At 28.1% G+C, this 24,749-nt stretch overlaps 2 protein-coding genes across 2 annotated transcripts; one reads left to right on the top strand and one right to left on the bottom strand.

Moving 5' to 3' along the window:
- The first annotated feature begins 1,579 nt into the window (after positions 1–1,579).
- LOC107950288 (60S ribosomal protein L23A) lies at positions 1,580–3,977 on the top strand. Its single transcript, XM_016885098.2, has 4 exons — positions 1,580–1,714; positions 1,799–1,843; positions 2,810–3,167; positions 3,711–3,977. Exons 2-4 carry the CDS (start codon positions 1,831–1,833, stop codon positions 3,793–3,795), a joined length of 456 nt encoding a protein of 151 aa, XP_016740587.2. The 5' UTR covers positions 1,580–1,714; positions 1,799–1,830; the 3' UTR covers positions 3,796–3,977.
- A 1,365-nt stretch (positions 3,978–5,342) lies between these two features.
- Positions 5,343–6,968, bottom strand: LOC107950286 (uncharacterized). Its single transcript, XM_016885097.2, has 2 exons — positions 6,831–6,968; positions 5,343–6,278 (listed from the first exon to the last, which is right to left on the bottom strand). The coding sequence occupies exons 1-2, from the start codon at positions 6,864–6,866 to the stop codon at positions 5,481–5,483; spliced, it is 834 nt and encodes a 277-aa protein (XP_016740586.1). The 5' UTR covers positions 6,867–6,968; the 3' UTR covers positions 5,343–5,480.
- Between the last annotated feature and the right edge of the window lie 17,781 nt (positions 6,969–24,749).

Raw genomic sequence — 24,749 nt, 5'->3', positions numbered from 1 at the left:
TTTATATTATATTATTTTTATTTTTATGAATTTTCTATTTTTTTAAAATTTTTAAATTTTCATGGTTAAAGTGTGAACTATTCATTTGTGATTAATTTTAATAATATAAATATAAATTTGAAGCATTTTAAATTTAAAAGTGTTTCCTCAAATAAAATAATTAAAAATTAGAATTGTGTAAATAAAAAAAGGTTAAAATATAAATTTGTCACTATAATATTGAAATTAGTCATTATACTTTATTTTTATTAATATTTGACATTATGCTTTGAGAATAAAATTAAAATTTCCACACAAATTTTATGTAATTGGTTTTACTAAAATTTTGTCACTAAATTTGATATTTAATTAAAATTTACCAAATAATAGTGATTTTGATGAATTAAAAATAAAATATAACAAGAAAAATATTATTTGAAATATTTTATTTTAATAATTAAGAAATTAATTTATAATATTTATTAAATATTAAAAATTAATAGGTTGACTTAGAATTTTTATTTGATAAAAGAAAAACTTGTAAGTTTAATTATAAATATTTTATCAATTGTTAATATTATATTAATTTATTTTTATAAGTATTAAATTAATATATTAATTTTTTTATTAAATTTTACCTTAAATTATTTTAAATTGAAATTGAATAATAAAATTTTATAAAAAAATTAAATTTTAATGTGAAAATTCAATCAAATAAAAGTAAAGTTGTAAAAATTAAAATAAATTTAAAATATAATGGTAAATTTATCTTTAGCTTAAAAGTACAATATCAAATATCAATAATATATATATATATATTGACAAATTTCAACTTTCAACTAAGATATGATAGTAGACTTGCATATTAAAATATTTATTGGATAAACTACACTTGTCATCCAATTATTGGTAAATTTATTTTTGATCATTTAATGATAAAAATTTACAAAATAATCACTCAATTATTCGGTTTTTTCATTTTTGGTTATAAGAACAACTTTAACCCCCAATATATATACATTGCTTCAATTTAGTATTGATTCTAAAAAATTTAACTCTCAACGTTTATACATTTTATAATTTTTTTTTCAAATTTGCTTTTCTTTACGATTCTTTCACTTAAAAAACTAAAAAAAAAATCTATCAACTAAACTTGATAAATATATATATATATCAAAAATGAAAATACTCGAAAATCCAATATAATAATTTTTATATTTTCCTATTATTTCAAAATTAACCTTCAATGTCACAAATAAAAGTAAAACTGAAAAAAAAGAAAAAGAAAACATGGGTAAATGTTGAGGGTTAAATTTTTTTGGACTCTAAGACTAAATTAACACAATTTATAAATATTAACTGTTAAAGTTGCTATTATGCAAATTTCAAAAGCTATCAAGTTATCTTTCTATTAGTAATTTAATGGTTGGTGACTAAAAAAGAAAAAAAATCAAATATTAAGATGATCATTTTGTAACTTTTTATTATTTAATAACCCAAAAAAATACTAATAATTAGGTGACTACTACAGTAATTTAGATTCGTGTATTATTTTTAAAATTCAGTAAAAATAAAAAAAATAAAAAAATTATAGAGCACCAGGCTTGTTATTGGTTGGCCCTTTAATTATAACCCATTAGGTTTTATCGAAATTAAGAAGCCCTTTTATATAAACCCTAATTCCCGCTTCACCTTCTCCAGCAAACCCTAGAGCCGCTCGCTTCCCCATCTACAGGTCTCTTTTTCTTTCCCATTTCCTTCTGTTTTGTTATATTGATTTCAATCTTATTTATTTTTTGTTTTTCTTTTATTGGTTTAGGGTTTACAAAGGGATTGAGACAGCTGTAACCAATGGCTCCCAAGGGTATTTGCTTTTGAATTTAGCTTTCACTCCTTTTCTTTACTTTGTATTTTTGTAATGCTTGTTCCAGTTCTGATTGATATATTTAATCCCAGTTTTCTTTTTTCTTGTTGTTTGATGCATTGAGTATATGTTTTTTTTTCTGTACTCTTTTGCTTTTTAAAAAAAAATCAAAATGAACTGTTAAGTAAGCTTTTGATTTGTTCTTCTTTACTCTTTCCTGGTGTTGGATTTATAAGGATATAGAATATTACTGAATAGTTTGTGTTATTTAACTTGTATATGCATTTCATTGCTTTGGAAATTTGGATACGGGGTTTCCGTTTTCCCCCATTTTCCGTTAACCGTTTTCATTGGAAGTGATATGAACTTGTGATGTCTCTCAAGCTAAATATATCATCTTGGCTTAGTTATATAGATTCAATGATTGGGTTATTATGGTTTATTAGAGGTGATAATGGTTCGGTTTGGATAGGTTTTGGAAAAAAAAATTGTGATTGCTATGCAGTAATTTTGGTTTTTAAAAAACCAAACTGAATTCTGCTGGTTCCGATTTGTTTGTTTTCTTTAAAGAATATTTTTATATTGTATTTTTAGTTTTTTTTTTCACTAAATCAGATGTGAAATATTTATTCTTATATTATAAAAATTATAAATTAACTAAAAGATAAATTTAGGCTCGGTTTGGTTTGGAAATTTGAACTTAAAACTGAAACAAATCGAATACATTTAAGTAATAACCGATTCGTAACACTAACTAGGGTTATTTTCTGTATTCTAGTGGTCCCTTTGAATATGTCAATTGATAGAGTTATTTAAAATTTAACTTAGGTGATATTTGTAGAATATGGATTTTGCAATGGTAATGGACATACATGACTCAAGTTCCTGCTAGAATTAAAACCTATTCTTATAATGGTGTTTATAGCTTCTATTCGTTAATTATCTTGATCGTTGCATATTATGCAGTTGAGAAGAAGGCAGATGCAAAAGCACAGGCCTTGAAGGCTGCGAAAGCAGTGAAATCTGGAGCCACTTTTAAGAAGAAGGCCAAGAAGATCCGAACAAAGGTTACGTTTCACAGGCCAAGGACCTTGAAGAAAGATAGGAACCCGAAGTATCCGCGCATTAGTGCCCCACCGAGGAACAAGCTTGACCATTACCAGATTCTCAAGTTTCCCCTCACAACTGAGTCAGCCATGAAGAAGATTGAGGACAATAACACTTTAGTATTTATTGTTGACATCCGTGCAGACAAGAAGAAGATCAAAGATGCTGTGAAGAAGATGTATGATATTCAGGCCAAGAAAGTGAACACCTTGATCAGGTATAGCTTTATATGTGCTTATTAACTATTTTTTATGTTCCATAAGCTAGTTTATATCTTTGTTAGCTATTTTATAGCTTAGTGTATTGTACTGTTTGATATAATCATTTCTGCACAAGTTTGTTGACTTGTAGATAATTTGACACTCATTTGGCAACTTTTTTGTTATAAAAGCACATATGGAGAACTGAGAATAACAATGCTTTGAATTTTTGTAACAGAATATGCCCTAAATAGTTGCTTATGATTGTATTCTTCAATTGGGTTTCTTGATGACCCCAGTTTTGTCGAGTCATGTTCCTAGGCGTGCATGAGCCATGCACCTTAGGACCAGGCAACCAAAGGGCGCCCTAAATGAAGTAGACCACACTTTAGAGTTTGTTAGATATGTGAATTCACACATGCACACAGATCCACACATAATATCATGCTTTACTCAGGCCAGCTTTTTCTTGCATCCTGTGCCCTTGATAAATATTATGTGTTTTGTGTACAAATATTATGTGAACATTCTTCTTGATGTACATGTTTCTCATGATTCAGGCCCGATGGCACAAAGAAGGCATATGTTAGGTTGACGCCGGATTACGATGCCTTGGATGTTGCAAACAAAATCGGAATTATCTAAGCAGTTGGCGACTACCTTGTTTTGAATGCTTTATTTTTTGTGTTTTGTTGCAAGGTGAGACTGTTATTTTCAGATTCAGCTGGAAGATTTAAGCTTAGTTTTTTTGTTTTTTAAGGTTGTAATCTTGCTTTACTGCCACTTAATCATCTTTGGTATAAACTTAAGTCAGAAGGTATTTAACATGTTTTCATATTTGTTTAAAATGGTTGAATGCTTGAATTTCGGCTATTCTTACTTACAAATGACTCATTGATGTCTGCTGGCCATTTGTAATCTGATGGTAATCTGGCTATTATATTGCATACTCAAATAATTATTATTGAGGTATTTAATTCGTTCCAATATAATTTCATCAAATAAAAGTTTAAATATTGCATTACAGGTTAGAGTATGTTCTAAATTTTAAAATTTTCCCTTTTTAATTATGTACTCTATTTTAGATGTTTGACTAATGTAAAATGTTAATGATTGGAACAGATATGAATGTGAAATCAAATAAACTCATTTAACCCAACTCGAAATGATTGACGCATACCCCAAATCAACCTCTACCTTCTGGTACTGAATAAAAATAGTTTGTGAAAGCATATTAAAGTAACCTATACGGTGACATATTGATATTATTAAGTCGCTGTCACTGCTGAGTGAAGACTTCAGAGGTGGAAAGTTGCCCTTATTTGCTGCAGTTGGAAGTCCGAAAGGGGCACTAATGGCGTCTCCATCACTCTTTGCCTAATTGTTAATCCTCAATATCATTTACACTTACCGTTTTTTCTCTTCCATTTCCGCACAGATTTTTGAATTAAGTTTTGAATGACCCAATTAATTTTTTAAAAAATTTAGGAGCTTAATTAAAATTTTAAGAACTTTAAAGGGTTTAATAAAACTTTTTAAAAAATTGACAAATTTTAATTAAAAATTTTGAGACGTGATTTAAAATTATCATATTATTTTTTCACCTAAATTTTTAGGGTTTAGGTCAACATGGAATTTCAAATGGTTCAAAAATCAAAAGCATTTTAATTAAAACAAGAAAAGTTTCTATGAATAGATATCATAGCATATGAGTTACTTAAGCTGGCAATTGTTTGTGGGTTTTTTTTTAATTTGATTTTATTATAATTTCTTATCATACCTATTTTTTTTATATAATACCTAGAACAATTCATAATTTTTTCTAACCTTAAATAAGAGGATAATACGATTTAGAGCACTTGAACCCACGTCCTTCTACATTGGCACTTAATAACTAATTTTTTCTTTGGTTATTGGATGATTGGTTCATAATTCTTGCACTTCTAATGATAGCATTGCCATTTATTCTGTATTTAAGATAATTACACTTTAAATTAATAACAACATAAAATGCTTGGTGTCTATAATTATAAAAATCTAATCTCAAAATTCAATCATAATCCTGTATTTGAAGCTAAATTAGATCCTCTTGATATAAATTAAAATTTCACGACTATAATGCAATAAAAAAAAGGGGGAAATTGAACAAAATGTGCAAAATTACGATATAAAAAAATAAACCAGAAGTTAAGAAAGTGTAAAACAACTATGGTATATGTATATCATTCAATTCAACCCCCTAAAAATGAGTAACCAATTTACACCGCAACACCCTCAAATTTTTTTATCTTTACAAAAAAGGACACCCAAAAAAGCCGCTGTTAAGAAACTCATTGGAACCTTTGCCGCTTTGTTACTGTGATTTGATTGTTAACGCCAGCACCAGCACCAGAACTTGCAAAACTCAACATGGCTGTTGAACACATTTGCCGAGTCCCACGACTCATTTCAAGGTACTGTGACGAGTTCACTCGTTTTGGGGTGACCACAGGTTTAGAATCACAGCCATTGAGGGAAACAGGAGGGATTTTGAAAGTGTTTGAAGGAGGAGGGTTCCTCCATTGAGGAAGGGGACCAGCAAGGAGCAGTGTTTGTAAGAGAGGGCGAGCTTCCATTACAGCTTGTAAAAGTTTGCCCTTTTCAGGCAAAGTCTTTCCCTTTGCAAGCTTGTCAATCACAGCTGTTTCACCATCAGGTTTGGGACTCACCATGGAAGGGACAAAACCACACCCATTTTGAACAAAGGGCTGATTATTCAAAAGCCCCATTCCAGTTGAATCAGCAGGCATTTTAATGGTGGGAAAATCTGGTGAAGTGACTGCATCAAAGAAAGAGTCCACTGGGGGTGAACCATGTGATAAACTATTTGACTCAGTGATGCTTGAGTTAGTTTTTGCAGCAACCATGAGAGGAGTTTCAGGTTGCGGGGGAGGACAAGGCATGAATTTGTTGAGTAGCTTTTGTAATTGGTCCCTTGCTTCATCTCTTTCTTGGTATGCAAGGTTCAATAGATTCACCATCAACTTTAGCTCCTCCTTGTATTTCCTTATCTGCTCATTGGCTTCCATTTTCACAGACTCTAGCTGAATTGAACTGTATTGCAGCTTCAGTTTCAGTTCATCAAGATTCTGTCAAAACCAGAAAATAAAGACATATCATTAAATGAAATGAATCATTATATAATAAAGCAAATGAGCCTAGTAGATGAACAAGAACAACCAGTTCAGAGTTTGGGGAAGAACAGTGTGAAACACTGCTTGGTCCATGTGGATCCAAATGTAATTCTTTTTTTTAGTCAAACCAAGAATTAATGCAACATTAAACCCTTTCAAAGAGGGGGAAAAATGAAATTCTTTGAAAAGACATTTGGTTAATAACATGTTTTTTGCTCATGTAAGGACAGAACAAATGCACTAATACCATGTGCAGCAATGTAAAGAGTTTTTTTTTTTTTTCAAGTATATATGAATCTAATTCTTCAATAGAAATTGGACGCTTCATTCATCCCAACAAAAAATTAACTTTGAGATACAAAGAACTGGAAAAATGAATAACCAAAGAAACCCCAAAATGATACCGTAGAATGGAGACACAAATGAAAACAAAATAGCCAAAATCACAAAACAAGAAAGAATGCCATTAAAACAAAACAGAAATGGGGGGGGGGCGAAGGGACCAACCTCTTGATAATTCCACAAGTAACCCAATTCTTCCATTTTTAAGGCCAGAAAGGAAAGCAATGAATACAATGGGGGGGGGGAGTGAGAAAAAAATCTAAAAATTGCTGAAAGAGAGAGAGAGAGCGGGGAGGGACTTAAGGAAAAGACAGTAGTCAGCCATTTATAGAGAAACCAAAGGCAAATAAAGACAAAAAGATGGCTCTTTTTTTTTTTTTTTTAAACTGACTTAATTTTTATAGAGGAATAAGACAACAAGTCCACATCAAAAAGGGGAAAAAATGAAAAAAACAAAATTAAGGAAAGCTATAAACTTTCCAATTGGAAAATTGAAGTAAATAAGTAAATAAAAAACCTTTAGAGAGAGTTATTTTTCTTTTATAAAGAGAAATTTGCATTGAAGTGTTACCATTAATTCAGGACCCTTGTCCCCATCTTAAACCCAAATTCCTTCCTATTCACTTTGTTGTCATCTAGAATAAAACCCAAGTAAGATCATTGGCTAAGGATGTAATAAATATCAAAACCCTTTCCCTTCTTTTCTTTCAATGCTTTTAAACTTTATGGTCAATGCTATTTTAATGCTTTTAAATGCTACCTTATAAGAATTACTCTCATTTCTAAACATGACTTTGCTCCATGGAGGGAATTTTAACTATTTATATTCCATATTATGTATAAGATATATATATATTGATATGAATATAAAACCATGTTTAAATATTTAAGTATACCAGAATTTTTTTTAGAGGATCAAAATTAAATTATATAATTTTTTAAGAAATTTAAAATATAATTTAATCATATTGTCAATGATAAATATTAACCAAAATAAAATATAATGACAATTTTTAAAATTTACCAACAAATTTACATTTTAACCCAAAAATTAAGCCTAAAATAATTAAATTAAAATTTGTTTTAAAAAAAGAGAAGGTTTTCAGATTGTTGATGAATTAAAAAAGAATGGACACTATGGCTCCCAAATTGTTTATATTATCTGGCTAGGGGATGTCCTAGATTGCATTATGAACTGCCCAACCATATAATTACTTCACTTTTTCTATTTAATATTCATCTTCTTTAACTTTTCCTGCACTTTTTTTTTTCTTTTTTCCATCTTTGAGTCAAGGTGTCTAACAATGGCAGATTTCTATCCCTAATTCCACATGGAATTTCATAGTCTTTGTCAGCATTGTGAATATATATACACAACAACAACTGACATGAAATTCAATAAAGGTTTTCAGTTGTTGTCTGTGTTTGGATTCCTGCTGCTCCATACACTCAGCCTTTCCTTTTAAATTCTAAAAACATTTTTTTCATGGAAAAAGATATTATTTCCTCGATTGAGTTTTAGCTCAAGTATCGTGAGTATTGTTGTTAATATAAGAGGACATGAATTTGAGTGTACTGAAACGTATTATCCTCATATTTATACGTTGGGGAGACACTAGGAATAGTTCTAAGTGTTTTGTGTAAAAAAAAAAAAGATAGAATCATAACCTATAATTAAGTTATTAAAAAAATAGTTAATATTTTCCTTATTTTAGAACAAAATAGCTTCTTGCCTTATTTAGATGAAAAATCCTATCAAATTAAAGAGTGTGATTTGTAAAAAAAAAAAAAAGTTGCAGACAACTTTTAATCATCAATTTTTAAAATTATAAATGGATTTTTTTATTCAGTTAAATAAATATAAATATGGTATTGTGATAATATCTGTAGTTTCTTAAGAATCATTCTGATCTAAGTCAAATTACTTTTAATAATAATTTATATGTAATTTATTTTCTTTCAATTTAAGATTCAATGAATTTTCCATATATTGATCAACTTTTATTAGGAAAAAGAATACTTGCATTTTTTCTGCATAGTAGATATGTCATGATCTTGTATATGATAATATACTTAATTATGCAAAATAAAAAATACTTATCCATTAATAAATTTAATATGAATTTATATTTAATTTTAGGTTTATTTTAATACATTTAAAATTTAATCCTTCTACTTTTAATTCTAATCATTTAATTTCTTTATGCTTTTGATATAATAATTAAAGTCCAACTATTAATCGTCAAAATAATTTTTTTAATTAAATTAGGTGACATTTTGAAAATAAAAAAATTCCTCACATCGCTAACTGCTAACTTAAAATATTGTAGAAGTTATGTAAGAAAAAAAAAAGTCGGCTTTCACTTTACTTCTTTAACCCCATGTTGATGAACCTTAAATTTACGAATTTAAAATTTTAAAAAAAAATTTAATAATTTAAATACGCTCTCTGTGAAAATTTTAACCCAACAAGCAAAGTTGAAATACTGGATCCCATTTTAAAATGAAAACTTAATTTCTTTTATCACACCACAAGGGTGTGTGTTTAGTTCAAGGAAGGTAATGTTGTTGGATAATGTAAGATTCTAACATAGGATTCAAACATTCTTAATAATGTTAAAGATTCCAAAATATAATGAGTAATCTCAATGCCACCACTTCCATTCTCTTGGTGATGTAATATTTTTCTATACCAATTTTAATTCATTTTATTTAAATAAAATCAAAATTTAGATTTCTTTAATATATTCTTCAAATAACATTTTAACTATATTATTTAAGTTTAAGTAAATTAACATTTAATTTGTTATATTACATTCTATTTAGAATATTAGTTTTATAATAATTTCACTTTTATTTTTTATCACTTATGCCAAAATTACCCTTAAACAATCCGGTATGAATGATAGCTTAGAGCATCATTGCCAGATGGCACAAATCCGTCGTATCACAACCAAAATTCATGCAAAACAAAACCATAAGTTTGGTATTCATGCATTCCCATTTGTTTAAACAACAAATCCAACAACATAAAACCTCGTTCTGACAGAACAAAAGAACATGAACTATGTTTTTCTCAAATGGAAAATCCCGACAATTCGGTTTCGGCACACTTCCCCATGTTATCTAAAATTTATAGGACAAAAACTACCATACATCTTTAATCATCTCATTATTCCTTAATCCAGCTATTAATCTCAAGGTCCTACACTTCCAGCTGGGTAATGCTAAGAATAATTTGTGAGCTTTTCATAATATATATATATGGCTTAAGAAGCTGACAAAAGCTGCTGGATTTTAAATTAGTACTTGACAAAGATGTTAAATTAAAATAAATAAATGAATAAATCAGGTGTCCTTAATACAATGAACCTAGTTACTTGTAAGAGTGCACGAGACATTGTATTTAATTCTTTCTTTCTTTCTTTTTTTTTAATCTTTTGCGTTATCAGTTGGATACTTTACATTAAATTTGTCTACCACTATATTTTAATACATTTATAATTTATATAAATTTTATTAATCATTTGTTTTTGTAAGGCTTATTAAAATGGTAAAATTACATTTTAACCTTTTATAAAAATTTCAAATTATTTTGATACTTTTTAATAACTTTTTTCTTCTTGTTTTGCCCTATACATCATGTAAATCTCAAGACATACATGTATTTATGTAATGTTATAATAATGAGTTGACCCAAATTTTCTATGTTTGGATAGTAAAAGCCAAAACCTAATTAAGTTGAACAAGTAACTCAAATCTCACACACTTCAATTGTTATGCTATCAAATTTCTTTTGGTTGACGATGTGTTATTAAAGTTACAATTTAATGCATTAGTTGTGTGTAATACTATTTAAAGGTTAGTAGATTTTTTATATAAAAAATAATTAAATAACACGTGTTCATTTAATTTACTATATAAAATTATACACTACCAATACATCGGATAAGATAGTAATTGAAAGTCAATCATGGATTTTCAACTCAAAAAGGAGATGTTGGAATATGAATATTAATGTGGTAAAAACCAGACCAATAATCGAACCGATCAAATCAATTCATAAAAATTTACCGATTCAGTCATTGTAAAATTAAAAAAAAAAAGAAATTTAGAAAATTCGTAAAAATGATAAATAATTAGAAGAAAATTATTTTATAAATTATAAAAATAAAATAAAATATTTACATTAATTTAAACCCAATTCAAACGTTTTCTTAATCAGTTAGTTCAATATTCATTCCAGTTTTTGCTTGATTCTAACAATTATTTGTGTGTTTAAAAAGTAAAGAGGCTACTAAATAAATTAAAAGGGTTATTAGCTCAAAAAATATAATACCAATTAAAATAAATTCAGATTAAGAAACGGTCGAATAAAGTGGAGACCAGTTCCCACTTTTTACTATTATTACCTATTTTAGGTTCTTAACAAGCAACGACTTTACCTGTCGAACTGTTGAAGTGAAAACCTTCAACATTCAACTATTGTCACTTATCACCCAACAAAAAAAAAAAAAAGAATTTTTAGGACTTTGTTTACCTTTTTCAGCACTGTGCCATGAGCTTTCTATGCTCAAACATTTTCTTTGGTCAAAATTTTTAGATTCATTGCATTGTCTCATTAAAAACATCGAGGTAGCCAAATTTATATTCAATAAAACACGTCATTAAGGATTAGGATAATATTCGGATTATGATATTTTAATTATTACCTGTAATTATCCAAAAAGAATGTAAATATTTAAAATAGGACATTTATTATTTAAATCCAATTTACTTTTGAGAATAACAGATATCCATTATTCAATTTTTGTTAAATAGTTACACTAAATTCCTTAAACTGGAAAGACTATAGAAGCAAATTAAAAATATCGTTTATTTTTAGGGTATAATAAAAAAATATATAATAACGTTTCAGTTTATAAAAATATTGGCTACCAGTATATTAAATACGAATCTATAAATACATTCAAATTAGAGAAAAGAAAGGTCTTTTTCCACGCATAAAAGGAGGTGAGGTTGTTTTTTTCGGTTTTGGAACTACTGTGGTAGCCAATGGGGTTGTCATTTAGTGCACATCCGCACATGGCGGTTAGGTAATGAGTCATGTGCCAGCATTTGGCCGCGTTATGGTGGTGGAATATAGTTGTAAGGAAGAGACAAAACAGCAGAGTCGCCGTGCGGAGCCGAAACCACGTGCCATGTGTGCCGCTATTTTCACGACACTTGGCGTATGGACCGTGGACTGTGGCACATGCCCCTGTTGTCTCCTCTTTTTTGTTTATTCTAATCCAATTTTGGTAGGTCGCTCGTGCCTCACCTTTGCTATCTATATACTTTAGACTTCAATCACAGAATTTTCAGACTAACAAGATCACACCTAGTTTACGATTAGACCTGTCCATCCCCACTTTACCTGCCCGACCCGGCCCGTCAGCCCAACTCATATTTTAGATCATTGTTACAAAATTTCACAGCACGTTCAATACAGCCACAACTGTAACAAACATCATTAAGTCTTTCATACCTGATTGATGCTCACAACTTGTCTTTATTTGGCCTTGGTACCCAGAATCCCTCTACCAATGTATACCAAATTTGCACCTCAATTCGGATCCTAAGGAAACTCCTTCCAATTCCATCTCGACTGATCAAATCATCTATTTGAACTACCATCCCTAACTTTTCACCAATGATATTTGCATTCTTAGTAGTCATTAGATCCATTGGAAGATTGTGAATCTGAATCCAAAATTGGATGCCGGAGAAATCTAACGTAGAAACCATTGTATCTCCCTCCATATGTGAAATTTATTGGGTGAACCATAACTATCCATGGCCCTTTATTTATGGCTTTCCTCATCTATTTCTCCTTGCGAAATGAAATTGAATAAGTGTTATCTCAAACATCTCGAACACACAAACAAGCATCAACAACCTAAATACCCCTTAAAATCCCCAAAACTCTCTTTTGATTTAAAATACGATAAGAGATTACCCTTCCAACAACCATGAATTTTGACATATGCTTTGGTTGAATATCCCTATCTACCAATTGGATCTCTATAATACGAATGAAAATTTTAACAAGATGGATAGATCGTTAACCTAGTAACTGAAAATGAAAGAAATAACACTTTTATCTCTTTACTCAAAAGAGAGCGACGAAAACATTAAATAAAAAACCTAGGCTCTAAATAATTTATTCAATACGACTTAACGAAAAAATTTTAATCCTAAATTGATTTAGACTCAAGAAGACGTCAGACTCAAACTTACTCAGAATTAAAAGGAGAAAATTTTAACAACTCTAGCGACAAAGATGTTAACAACTTTAGAATAACAAAATTGAAACATTAACTGATCACTAAACTAATGTTAAAGTGTTAAAATTTCTGTTAATTCTAATAAATTGATTAATTCTGTTAAATTAATTTTTTTAATGTCTTCTATTAATCGAACCAAAATTTTCTTTTCTATAAATTAATTTGATTAAAATCGAGTAAGGCGCATTTACATAGGCAAAAAAAAAAAAAACCAGCTTTGTGAGTGGGAGATATTAAGGCCAAAGGGGGTCAACTCCTTTTGATGAGACGCCATTGGATTTTAACCATTGTTCAATGCTCAAAGATGGGTCGACCTTCTTATGATAGCCGATAATCCTCCTTTTTATCCTTTTGCCCATTTATTACGGACCTTCTTATTTGTCAGTGACACAGAACCATCTATTTGGTCTAACCCATAAGAAATTTGATATTTTTAAATAAAATTTAAATATGAAAAGTAGAAAGGCTGCTAACGAAATGCGTTTACTCCTTCCAGTTCCAGTTTAAGAACGTGATAGTAGAAAGGTTATACCGTCTTGACGAGGATAAGGAGAAAAATGAAAAAGATATTAAAAAAATCAACTTTTCGTCAACCAATAAATATACTTCTGCATGGTAAAAAAAAGGAGGAGAATTAGTGAATAATAAAAGCAAAGCTTCCATGGGGGATCTATTGAGAGACCTTTGGTTCAAATATTTGTCAAAATCTGCTATTTTTGACACTGCTGTATGAGATTTTAAGAGTAAGAGTAGGTTTTTAATTAGGTGGATGGGGTTGGATTATTTCAAATTTTTAAAAAATGTGCTTAGTGCTGTTATTTCAAATTTAAATAGTCAATCATATTTCTTTTGAGTCTGATTTGTCAAAATTTAGGTGAGATTCTTTTTTATATTTTTAGAATTTTATTTTAACCCTTATAATTGATATTTACAATGCGATAATTTACCTTCGGTCCCGAAGATTTTTAAATTTAAATTTATTTTGCGTTTGGCCTCTAAAATCCCTTTACTCATACATTGAACTTCGTCCTTAGATCATTTTAAATTTAGGTCATATTGGTTTAATCAGTCAAATTTACCGTTATAATTTTTCTAGAAGAGATATTATGGGTTCAAATCCTATAATTTTTAATTTCTTTTTGCCCATTTGCTACGGACCGTACAAGAAGAAGTGTCTATCAATTGCTCCATTTTCCAAAGAGAAGAAGTGTCATATACGACATGGAAATTTTTAAGTAGTGCTTTTTCATGATTTAAATATGAGCTTGAAAACTATAATGCATGGGAAATGACTTGCTGTAGCGATGACTGCTATCCAATGTTTTTACTCCTTCATGTCCAATAACATGACAGTTAAAGGATTATAACGTGTTGACGAGGATAAGAAAAAAAATTGAAAAATTTAACCTTAAATAATTAAAGGGTTAATCATACCCGCCCTCTTCAAATTATGAGCTAAATGTTAAATTGACCCTTAAACTTTAAAATGTTACGATTGAATCTTTAAATGAATCAAGTTCTTCCATCAACTTTGCATTTGGTTTTAGCGCTAAAATGCCAGTTTGGGTTTGGCGTGTTAAAAAATATGTAATAATCCATATATGTTTTTAAAAAAGGAATCACTTTAGGTTCAAACTCGCATTAAATACCAAAGTTGACAGTTAGATTTAGCGTTGAATAAAAGTTGGTGCAAAACAAGTTAACCGATTTAACCTACACAATTGGCTTTGTTGGTTTCAGTTAAGTTATTTTGGTTAAATTAATTTAGAGTTTGATTAAAATAGTTAACTCGATCAATTGATTTAGCTGACTTTAATACATATTTTTAAATATGTTAAAAATATAATAAATATATAGTATATAATTTAAATTAATCCAACCCAACTCAAATTATTTTAACGTAATTTAACCCGACCTAAATATGATATAATTTATTTATTTTTAAATAAAATTGGATTAAGACCTATGTTGGTCAGTTAAAAAGTCATGAAAACTCATCAAATTGGCTTAGAAAATCGATTGCTCTCTCTTAATTAGATAGGTGGATGGGCTTGATACTTTATTTTGAAGATTCAATTGAAACATTTTAAAATGGCTAGACTACAAAAATAGTAACTTTTGTTTGCCTCAGATTACATTATAGTTATTTATGTTTGAAATATTACGTTTTAGTCACTTACATTATCATTTTGTTACGAAGTGGTCACTCTACTATTGAACTCTGTTACCTCTCTAATGGCAGTCCTACGTGGCAGTCTAAATGGGTTTTAAATGCCAACTTAGATGTCCAGTTACTAGGATGAAAATAGGTTTTTAATTAAATAAATTTAATTTGGACTGCCATGTAGGACACCCAAGTTAGCATTTAAAACCCATTTGGACTGTCACGTAGAACCACCGTTAAGGAGGTAATGAAGGTTAACTGTAGAGTGACCACTTTGTAACAAAACGATAAGTGACTAAAATATAATCTGAGGCAAACAAAAGTGACTATTTTTACAGTTTACCCGTTTAAAATTTAGTCCATTATTTGGGGGTGTTTGATGGAATTAATCCATAACTAAACTTATTATGCTCCGTTTAGAAAAGTACATCATGTTATAATGATTAAAAATCAAGATGGTTAGAGAATAAAGCTGATATTTTTCTTCTTTTCACTTTAGTCCATATAATGACATCTCATGAAGTACTTAATTTCACACAGTTTGGAATCCTCACCAAAATTTCTACATTTCTTCAATCCAACCAAACTCGTGCACCGTCATGCTTTTGAAATTATGAGCTATAAAGCAGAAGCTTCAATGGCCATATCTATTCAGAGACCGTTTCATTCAAATGGTTGTCAAAATGTGCTGAGTTTTAGCTTTTAAGACGACTAGCCAATTAGGAGCATAAATGTAAATTGGGTGGGATAGGCCGGTTTAGTCAATTAGGTCGATTTTTCTGTCATTTTTCGGTTTAGTTATTTTAAATTAAGATAAATTTCAAGTGATAATTTTCTATAATAAAAACGAACTGAAGTAATTTTAACTCAAATTAATCGTATTAATTATACTATGGACACGAAAATGCATTACATATTCACGAGTTGAAATAATAAGTGCGACAACATTGATGCTGCTTTCCAAATATTTACTTAGATATATCTTCAATTGCAGTAAATAATTACTATAGATAAAATAGAGATAGTTACTAAAAGTTTGTTCATGCAATTTGGAAATTTCACAGTAATCCACCATCAATCAACTTGTACTAGATGTGACTTATATTTAATTCACTCATCAAATTGTAATTTTATTCCCATGCACAGTTTAGATCACTCTTCTACTAAGACCTCTCTCTTGAAAGCTTACATGTAAATAGATTGACTCAAGGTCTTCTATGAATGAATAAAGTGCTCTCAACCTGAACAAGCCGTGTACGTAAAGAGTTAAAAGAAGACTTGTTAAGTTACAATCAATTACAAACACATATTGCACTAAAATAATCACGTATAAAGGTCTTCAAAGTATCTTCAATTATTCTCATAATGACATAGATCTTTTGAGTATTAAACCCTCTTTAAGATCCATAGATCTTCTACATGGTATAAGTACTTACGAGCATTATAGAATTTTGAAAGAGAACAAAGAATTTTATTAAAAATCAATAATTGGATAACCCTGATTTATTACCATCCACACCCAATTTATTACAACAAATACCCCAATATTATATAAATGAAAACAAGGGGACGACTTATTCCGATTAAAACCATACTGCATCCTCAATGATTAAATTGTAGAAATTGTTGCTGGAAATGGTGCAACAGCTCCCATGGAAAGTATTTTTTTTGACTGCATAAAATACATGAGTTGGATGATAAAAAAATGAATGTTAGGGATGGAAACTTTGAGCCGACCCGGTCCCTAGAGGCAAGTCATATTCTAAGCACATGTAGGAACATCATTTCATAGGTTCCCCTAACATATTTTGATGAACAAGACTTTCCAATTTCAGTACAGATTTGACCAAACAAAACAAGGGGTGGAACATATGGTTTTGAATGTAGATTCTCCAATGACAACATTCCCTTTTGGATCATTCACTCAGCATGAATACAACAATAATCCAGTCTAAAAGTTTGAACAAATTTATTGATCAACTTTTTGTTGTAGGAAAATTAATTAAAGCTCGAAACTGGTCACCTAGACTCATCCACTGCATTAAATTAGAGTTGCATGGCGGCATATGGATCGATCATCAAGCTGGTCTCGAAATGATATTATCACAAATGTGAGTTAATTAATACCCGAAAGTAGAGAAATATTAAATCCAAAAAGTTTGACCATAATAATTCATATTAATTAGTATGGCTAGCTTGATGAATCAATTCCATCGAGAAGTGAGACAGAAAGATTTTGGTGACAAATTTGGATCATTTTCAACTATCTTCCAACAAAAAAGCTGGCAAATTTTGATTTGCAAATGAAACTTGATAAATTCATTAATTTTTTTTATGTGATATGTGAAAGTGGTAAGTCGACATAACATTATATATATTTTCCACATAACTTAATGAATTTAAAATTTATCATTTAGTCAGGATTTAAAAATTCAAAACTCGAAATATATAATAATTAAAAATAACCAGATTAAAATATAATCATAATTTATGTTTAATAAAAAACTAATAACAAATTTTAACTCAAGTAAAAAAAAAACATTTCCGAAACAAATATGTGTGTATATATATATATAAAAGAGAAGTATCTGAAAGAGAAATTAGTATGTTTTTGTACGTCAAATATATTTATTATTTAAAATAAAAAATAAATCAGGTTTAATTATTTTGATAATAACTTTTAGGAAATGATATAATCATTAATTATTTAAGAATGAAGATACTAAAAAAGGAGGGAATTGGGCCAACGTAGAAAAATCGGCATTGTTAAAAGCCTAGCCTTTTATCACATAATTTGGGCTTACTGTAAGCCACCTACTTGGACTTATAGAAATCATTTCATACTTAACTTTATAGATTTCGCTTATAAAGTATATCCATTTTTCCACTTTCATACTTGAAGTTTTTTTTTTTTCAATTTAGTATTTAAAGTATCGCTTTCTTCTACTTTTGGTCCATTTTATAACGACGGTTAAAAAAAATGCATTAGACAACTTTGGCCAATGAAAAAGCACCACGTGACATGTTTTTGACAAATAAAAAATGTCACATAAAAATTAATTTATTTAAATTAAAAAATAAAAAAATTATAATATTAAATATTTAAATATTAGAAATTAGTTTTAATTTTGATTGGCTACGTTGTGTATTAGAACACACCATGTGTCCCTTTTTCTTATTTTTCTGATATTATATATATTATATTGATTAAAATGTAAAAAATAACATATAATATATATTTTTAAAAAATTAAAAGTATTTTTTTATAAAATTCTAAAATATATAATTTTAAATTTTAAAAATTCAAAATAATATATAAAAAATGAAAAATATTATAAAAAATAATATATATTTAAAATTTATTGTGAATTTTTTAAATTTATAATTATATATTTTAAAATTTTATACATTTTTTTAATTTTTAAAAAATTATATATTATATATGATTTTTTTATATTTTCAACCAATATAATATATAGAATATTAAAAATATATATTTTAAAAAGGACACGTGGCATATTCTAATATCACCACGTGGCTGGTCGATGTCAGTCAACGATCAGTCAAAGTCAAAAGTATTTTTAATATTTAAATATTTAATATTTTATTTTTTATTTTTAATTAAAATTTAATGTTTTCATTTTAAATAAGCCTAATTGTCATGTGATGTTTTTTTTTATTTGTCAAAACATGTCGCATGCTACTTTTCCATCTGCCAGAGTTGCTTAATGAAAATTTTTTAATGGTTGTTACAAAATGGATGGATCAAAAATAAAGGAAATTGATACTTTAGGTACCAAAGTGAAAAATGGGTATACTTGAGGGCCAAACCGTTAATTAAGCCAAAAAATAAAACTTTGGACACAATTCAACTCTTGTGATTGATCTGGTGGCTAAGAGATATGACCCATAGAACTCATCTGGGTTTGAGTTTTTAGGGCTTTTATTCAAATTACCTTTGAACATAAAATGTGTGTGTGGGTTTTCAAAAGCTAGCTTGAGTGTTAAATTATAAATTTGCCCACCATTTATATTAATTATAAAAGAAATCTATGATTTTTTTTATTTAAATTAAATTTTACAAATATTAATTATTTAAATTTATATTTCATATATCACAATATTATAAATCGGTTACCTTAAATTATTTTATTATGTTTATACAATAATCTTAGTTAAATATTTGTTAACACCAAAATACTACTAACTTAGCATTGTGGTAAACAATAACACGTGAAAATAATGATACTTTAATTTGAGTAAATTATCATTTTTATTTATAGCTTAAGATTATATATTTCATATACCACAATACAAACAAATTCGAGTTTATATATTACATGCACATATATCATAATATTAATTACTTAATAACTTGTTTTTAATTTTTACTATAATTTAAGTTTATATATCCTGTATATCAATGAATCTAAATACATATTCTCTACTTTACAACACTGCAAATACTCAATTTTGGCTACTAAAATTTTATCTCTTCTTTGAGATAAATTATATTGTATTTCAAGACATTGTGCTATCAAGCGTGGAACAACTAGTTTTGTCGTTTCAGTTCATTTCTCTTCCAAAGCAACAACTCTTATATAGAATAGTTGTTGTTCAGAACAATTGTTGTTTGAGAATAATTATGTTCAGTATAAGACTTTAGTTTAAACAACTGTCATTCAATGTAGTTGTCATTAGAGAACAACTCCTGTTCAAAACAACTAAAGTTCGAAACAACTCTTGTTTAGAATAATGGTGTTTCAAAAATAGTTATGTTTAGAACAACCATTTCTTGGAACAACTTGTATTTAGAATAATTGTGTTTTTCGGAAGAGTCATTATTCAAAACAAACTTTACCTAGAAAAGTATCACCACAAAACAACTCTAGTTCGGAACAACGCCTACATTGAGAACAACTCATGTTTGAAATAAGTCAAAATAACCATTATTCAAGAACAACTCTCATCCAAGAACAACCATTATCTTACATTTCAAAGGATGTTTTGAGAAAAATGTTTCACATTGTACCACTTCTAAAGTAGAAGAAGTGGAATATGGCGACGTTCATGGATTATCTTCACTCTTGAGATGTTTTGAAGAGCTTGGCATGGTGGATCAGATATGGAGGTAATTAAAAGGTTTTCCTTTTAATACTTTTTTTTGTAACATTGTGTGTTTCTCCCTTCTTTCATGAACATAATGATTCTTGTTCACTATTTACTATCCCCTACAAAATCTTTTCATAAAAAAAGAAAGCTATTAGCCTTTATAATTGAAAAATATCTATTATTACTTCCATTAATTACTAACTTTGTAACTTCTATCCTTGAAGCACTATAAATAGAAGCCTTTCACAATCAGTGAATGGGCTTTGGCACTTTGGAATTCTACTCTCAAAAGTCTCTAAAATTGTTTTATTTGTTAGCCTTATCGTCAACATCATTTCCCTTTCTCCACCTTACCAACCACCACCTACCACTGCGTTTAGTGCTACTGGATCTGTTCTAGTCTTCCTATCCCCCTTCTTCCAGTTTATATCGTTCACTTGTTTGCAACACTAACTCTCTCCACCAAAGAGCCCTCTACAAACACATTCTAAAATGAATATTTTATTTTCTTAAACGCACTTTTTGACACTAGTAATCACTATCAAACATTTCTAAAGTATTTTTTATAGCAATTTTCAACCTCAATGGTAAATTGCCTTATGTCAAAGAGTCAAATTACCTGTCCAAACTCAAAACCTAGTTCGATTGTCATAATATGTTAGAAGAGAACCTAGCAAGCTAGATTCAAAAATCTAAAAAGTAGAGTAGCCACTAACCAATTTAGGCTACGTTGGTAGCCACTTATTGCCTAAAGTTTGAAGACTAATCCTAAAATTAATTTAAGGAAAATATTAAAAACTAAGGCTTAATTTTGTAATCAAATCTAAAGCACTCTTACTGAGCTTCTAACTTAAAATTTCTAATCTCTACTCCAAATAAACTATTCTCAAATACTAAAGCAAGAAAGACTTAAAATTGGTGACTAAACATCTAAAATTATCATAAAAAACCTAATAGTATGAACTTAAAAATTCTAAAATTAAAGTTAAATATAACCTAAAATACTAAGAACTTAAAAAATTTAAAATTAAAATAAAATTTTTAGAAGTTAAAAATTCTAAAATTCTGGAAGAACTAGAATTTTAAACCTGATCAAAATTAAAATCTAAATTCTAAGACAGAATTTAAACTAAAATCTAATTAAACCTATTAAAACTTAAATTTCTAAATTCTAAAGCTAAAAAAAGAAATAAAGGAATATCCAAACTTAAAATTCTAAAATTTAAAACTAATTGAACTTTAAAAAAAAAATCTAAAGTTTAAATTCTAACTTCTAAGAATAAAAAAATTCTAAATTCTAAAGTTTAAAGTTTAAATTATTCCTTTTAAAAGAAGTTTGAAAAATTTAAACTTAAATTAAATTCAACTAAATATTTAAAAAAAAGTTTGATTTTAAAAAGTATAAATGTAAAAATCAGAGGGACTGGATTGGCAATTTTCCAAGGCAGAATTTTAAAGTTTGAATGAAATTAAAATGTGCAAGGACCAAACTTTTAGCTTAAAAAGTTTGAATATTCAAATAATTTAAAATTAGTTTCAATTTAAATAATAAATAAATAAAATCCTAACTTAATTCGATTTAAAACTCGTAAAATTTGCAAGAGGAATTCACTCTAGCCCTTATTGCAAAATTCAAAAATTAATTTCAATTTAAAAATTAAATCAATATTAAATTAAATTTGAAATAAAAATTAAATATGTTTAAGAAAAAAATCGCAACCCTTAAATGATTTCGAAGCTAAAATTAGATGTTTACATCGATATTTGAGAAGATTTAATATATATATATATTAAACTCAAAAAGTAATTTGAACAAAAAATAGACTCGATTTAAAGATACAGCTTAAATAAGCTCTCATATTAGAGGTGTTCATGAGCTGGGCCAGGCTTATGCAAGGTATTTAGACTATTTCCCAAGTTTAGACCCGACCCGAAAAATGAGTTTAATTTTTTGCCCAAGCCCAAGCCAATTTTAAAAGTAAACGAAGTCTGATACGGCCCGCCCATTTTTAATTTTTATTTAAAATTAAAATTTTTTAAAAATATAATACACTTAAAACACTAAAAAAAGTTAAAATAATTTTTTTTCTAATACATTAAAATATATTAAAAAACACTACCATGAATATAATAAATGTTTATTATATTAAAAACACAAATAAATAGAATAAATATTTTATTGTATTAAATATAAATATAAATTTTTTATATTTTGGGTTGGGTCATTTAGTTGGGTAAGTTTTTTTTTAGGCCGTGGGCAGTGAATTTAATTGTTATTGGATTAGCGATTTAATATAAATATAAATATAAATATAAATATAAATATAAAATTGTTATTTAATATAATATTATTTTATAACATAATATTCATGCTGGGTTGAACTCAGGCCAAAAAATTCTTGCCCAAGGCCCAAAGCATATAGAAAACATGCCTTAAATTTTACTGAAGCCCATTTTTCGGATATCGTATTCTGTCCAAACCCTCACATTTTTCAGGTTTATCCCATGAGCAAGTTTATCTCATACTTAATGTAAATATTTTTTTTATATATTATATAATTTATATTAGTTGAAATTCTACTATTAGTCTTTGTACAATGCATAAGATTCGGATTTAAACCTTGTATTTTAATTTAGTATTTTTTTTAGTCCTTACACTTTTCAAGATTTGAGATTTCAATCCTAACACAAACTCATTATCATATGTGCAATATCATATGAGATTGTCATTTCCACATGATACTCACAAAAAAAAACCATGTTATTTTATTTAATGGAATTAATGGCTATCGTTTGAGTCAGGGTTGCAATTTCAAAAAAATTAAATAGTATGGAGATTAAAAATGATCAAAATGGGGAACAATGATTGAATCCACAACTTGTACATAGTGCAGGATTGATAGTAGAATTTGACTTAGCAGAGCTAACTGCTACCATTTGAACCAAGACTGATATTCCAAAATTTTAAAAATATAGGATTTAAAATTAAATTAATTAGAGTATATGGATTAAGTCCACGATTTACGCATGATACAAGGACTAGTAGCAAAATTTGATCTTTATATTATATGAGAAGTAAATATATAATACTCTAATATAAGTATTAAAAATATTTAAAATTTTAATAAAAAAATATATAAAGTTAGTAAATAGTAAATAAATTTATATTTTTATAAAAAAATAAAAATATTATAAATTGGCTTAAAAAATTTGAGTTAATTATTTTTTAAAAAAATAAACATATCTGTAAAAAGTTTTAAGACTCATATTTCAAGTCGTTAGCTTAAACAATTAGATAATATTAAACACATATATTCAAATTTGATTTTTGAAAACATCAAAACTTAAATATGGAAATGCCAAAATGAAGGGAATTTTCAAGCTCACATAAGAGTAGGGATGGAGGGAGGGACAGGTAGTGACCTTGACCTCAAAATAAAATTTCTGTATAAAATCTTTTTAGTTTTTTTTTTGAAAAGGTAAACTCATTAATTTATTCAATAAATAGAACCATACAATTCAGGGAAAAAAATTACAAACACTCGTCGTAGATGGTGAAGGACAAGCTCCATCAACACAATAAAGGTTTTAGCCTTAGCATCAATAGAACATCATGACACTTTGACAATTGGCTTTGTTACAACTCAAGCACGACATATCTGGAGTGGTTGCAAGCACTTAATATGATAAGAAAATCAATCTCGGATGGTCTAAAGCGGCGATTAAAAATCAACAAAAAAAATCGAGCATTCACCAAACTAGAGAGGACGACAATAAAACCACCCCTAAAATTACTTGTAAAACTAAGGTTACATGCAAAAGCAAGAGTAAAGAACGTGCTACAAGAGCATACAAAAACTTCTAAAACTGAAAACTTATTAAACAATAGAAAAACAAACAAAAAACATATAAAACTTAAGACAACATGAGTCCAAATCGACTCGTGGAATCATTTATTATTCTGAAATACTCTACAAACAAAAATATATTAAAAAGCTGACGAAGAGGCACCCACTTTCTAAGAAAAATTATTGGTGGCCAGTAGAGTTTTAGCGAACGATTGGCGCCGTCATCTGTCCATCACAACTTGTGAAGACAACAAAGATACCTACAAAATAGACATGCAAACTGAAAAGAGAGAAGACATGTGAAATGAATGAGAAGAAAGAAAGAAGCACCACCGTTGAGCAAAATAAAAGATAAGAAGCAAACTGCTTGAATTTGTTTTTTAAAAATTTTTAGATTTTGATTCATATAACCTCTTTAGTTCTTAAAATATTATAAATTAGCACAACAATAAAATTACAGTTTTAACTTCTAAAAAAAATTTATTAATTTATAATCTCTAAAACAATTTCATTTTAACTTCACCCATAGGAGTTCACATAAGTTGTATCAATAGGTTTAAAGAAAATAGGCTCTTGATCCAATAATATTCTTGGACAAGATGAAAGCAGCCAATATGATTATTGAAATTTTTAA

This window comes from Gossypium hirsutum, chromosome D03, assembly GCF_007990345.1.
Source record: "Gossypium hirsutum isolate 1008001.06 chromosome D03, Gossypium_hirsutum_v2.1, whole genome shotgun sequence".
Lineage (NCBI taxonomy): Eukaryota > Viridiplantae > Streptophyta > Magnoliopsida > Malvales > Malvaceae > Gossypium > Gossypium hirsutum.
The sequence above is the reverse complement of the archived record's forward strand: the minus strand, read 5'-3'. Positions and strand labels throughout refer to the sequence as shown.

Excerpts from the sequence above, each read along its gene's own strand:
- LOC107950288 (XM_016885098.2), top strand. Across the intron at positions 3,168-3,710 it reads AAAGTGAACACCTTGATCAG|GCCCGATGGCACAAAGAAGG; the intron begins GTATAGCTTTAT and ends CTCATGATTCAG.
- LOC107950286 (XM_016885097.2), bottom strand. The coding sequence starts at position 6,866 with ATGGAAGAATTGGGTTACTTGTGGAATTATCAAGAG. Across the intron at positions 6,279-6,830 it reads ACTTGTGGAATTATCAAGAG|AATCTTGATGAACTGAAACT; the intron begins GTTGGTCCCTTC and ends TGGTTTTGACAG.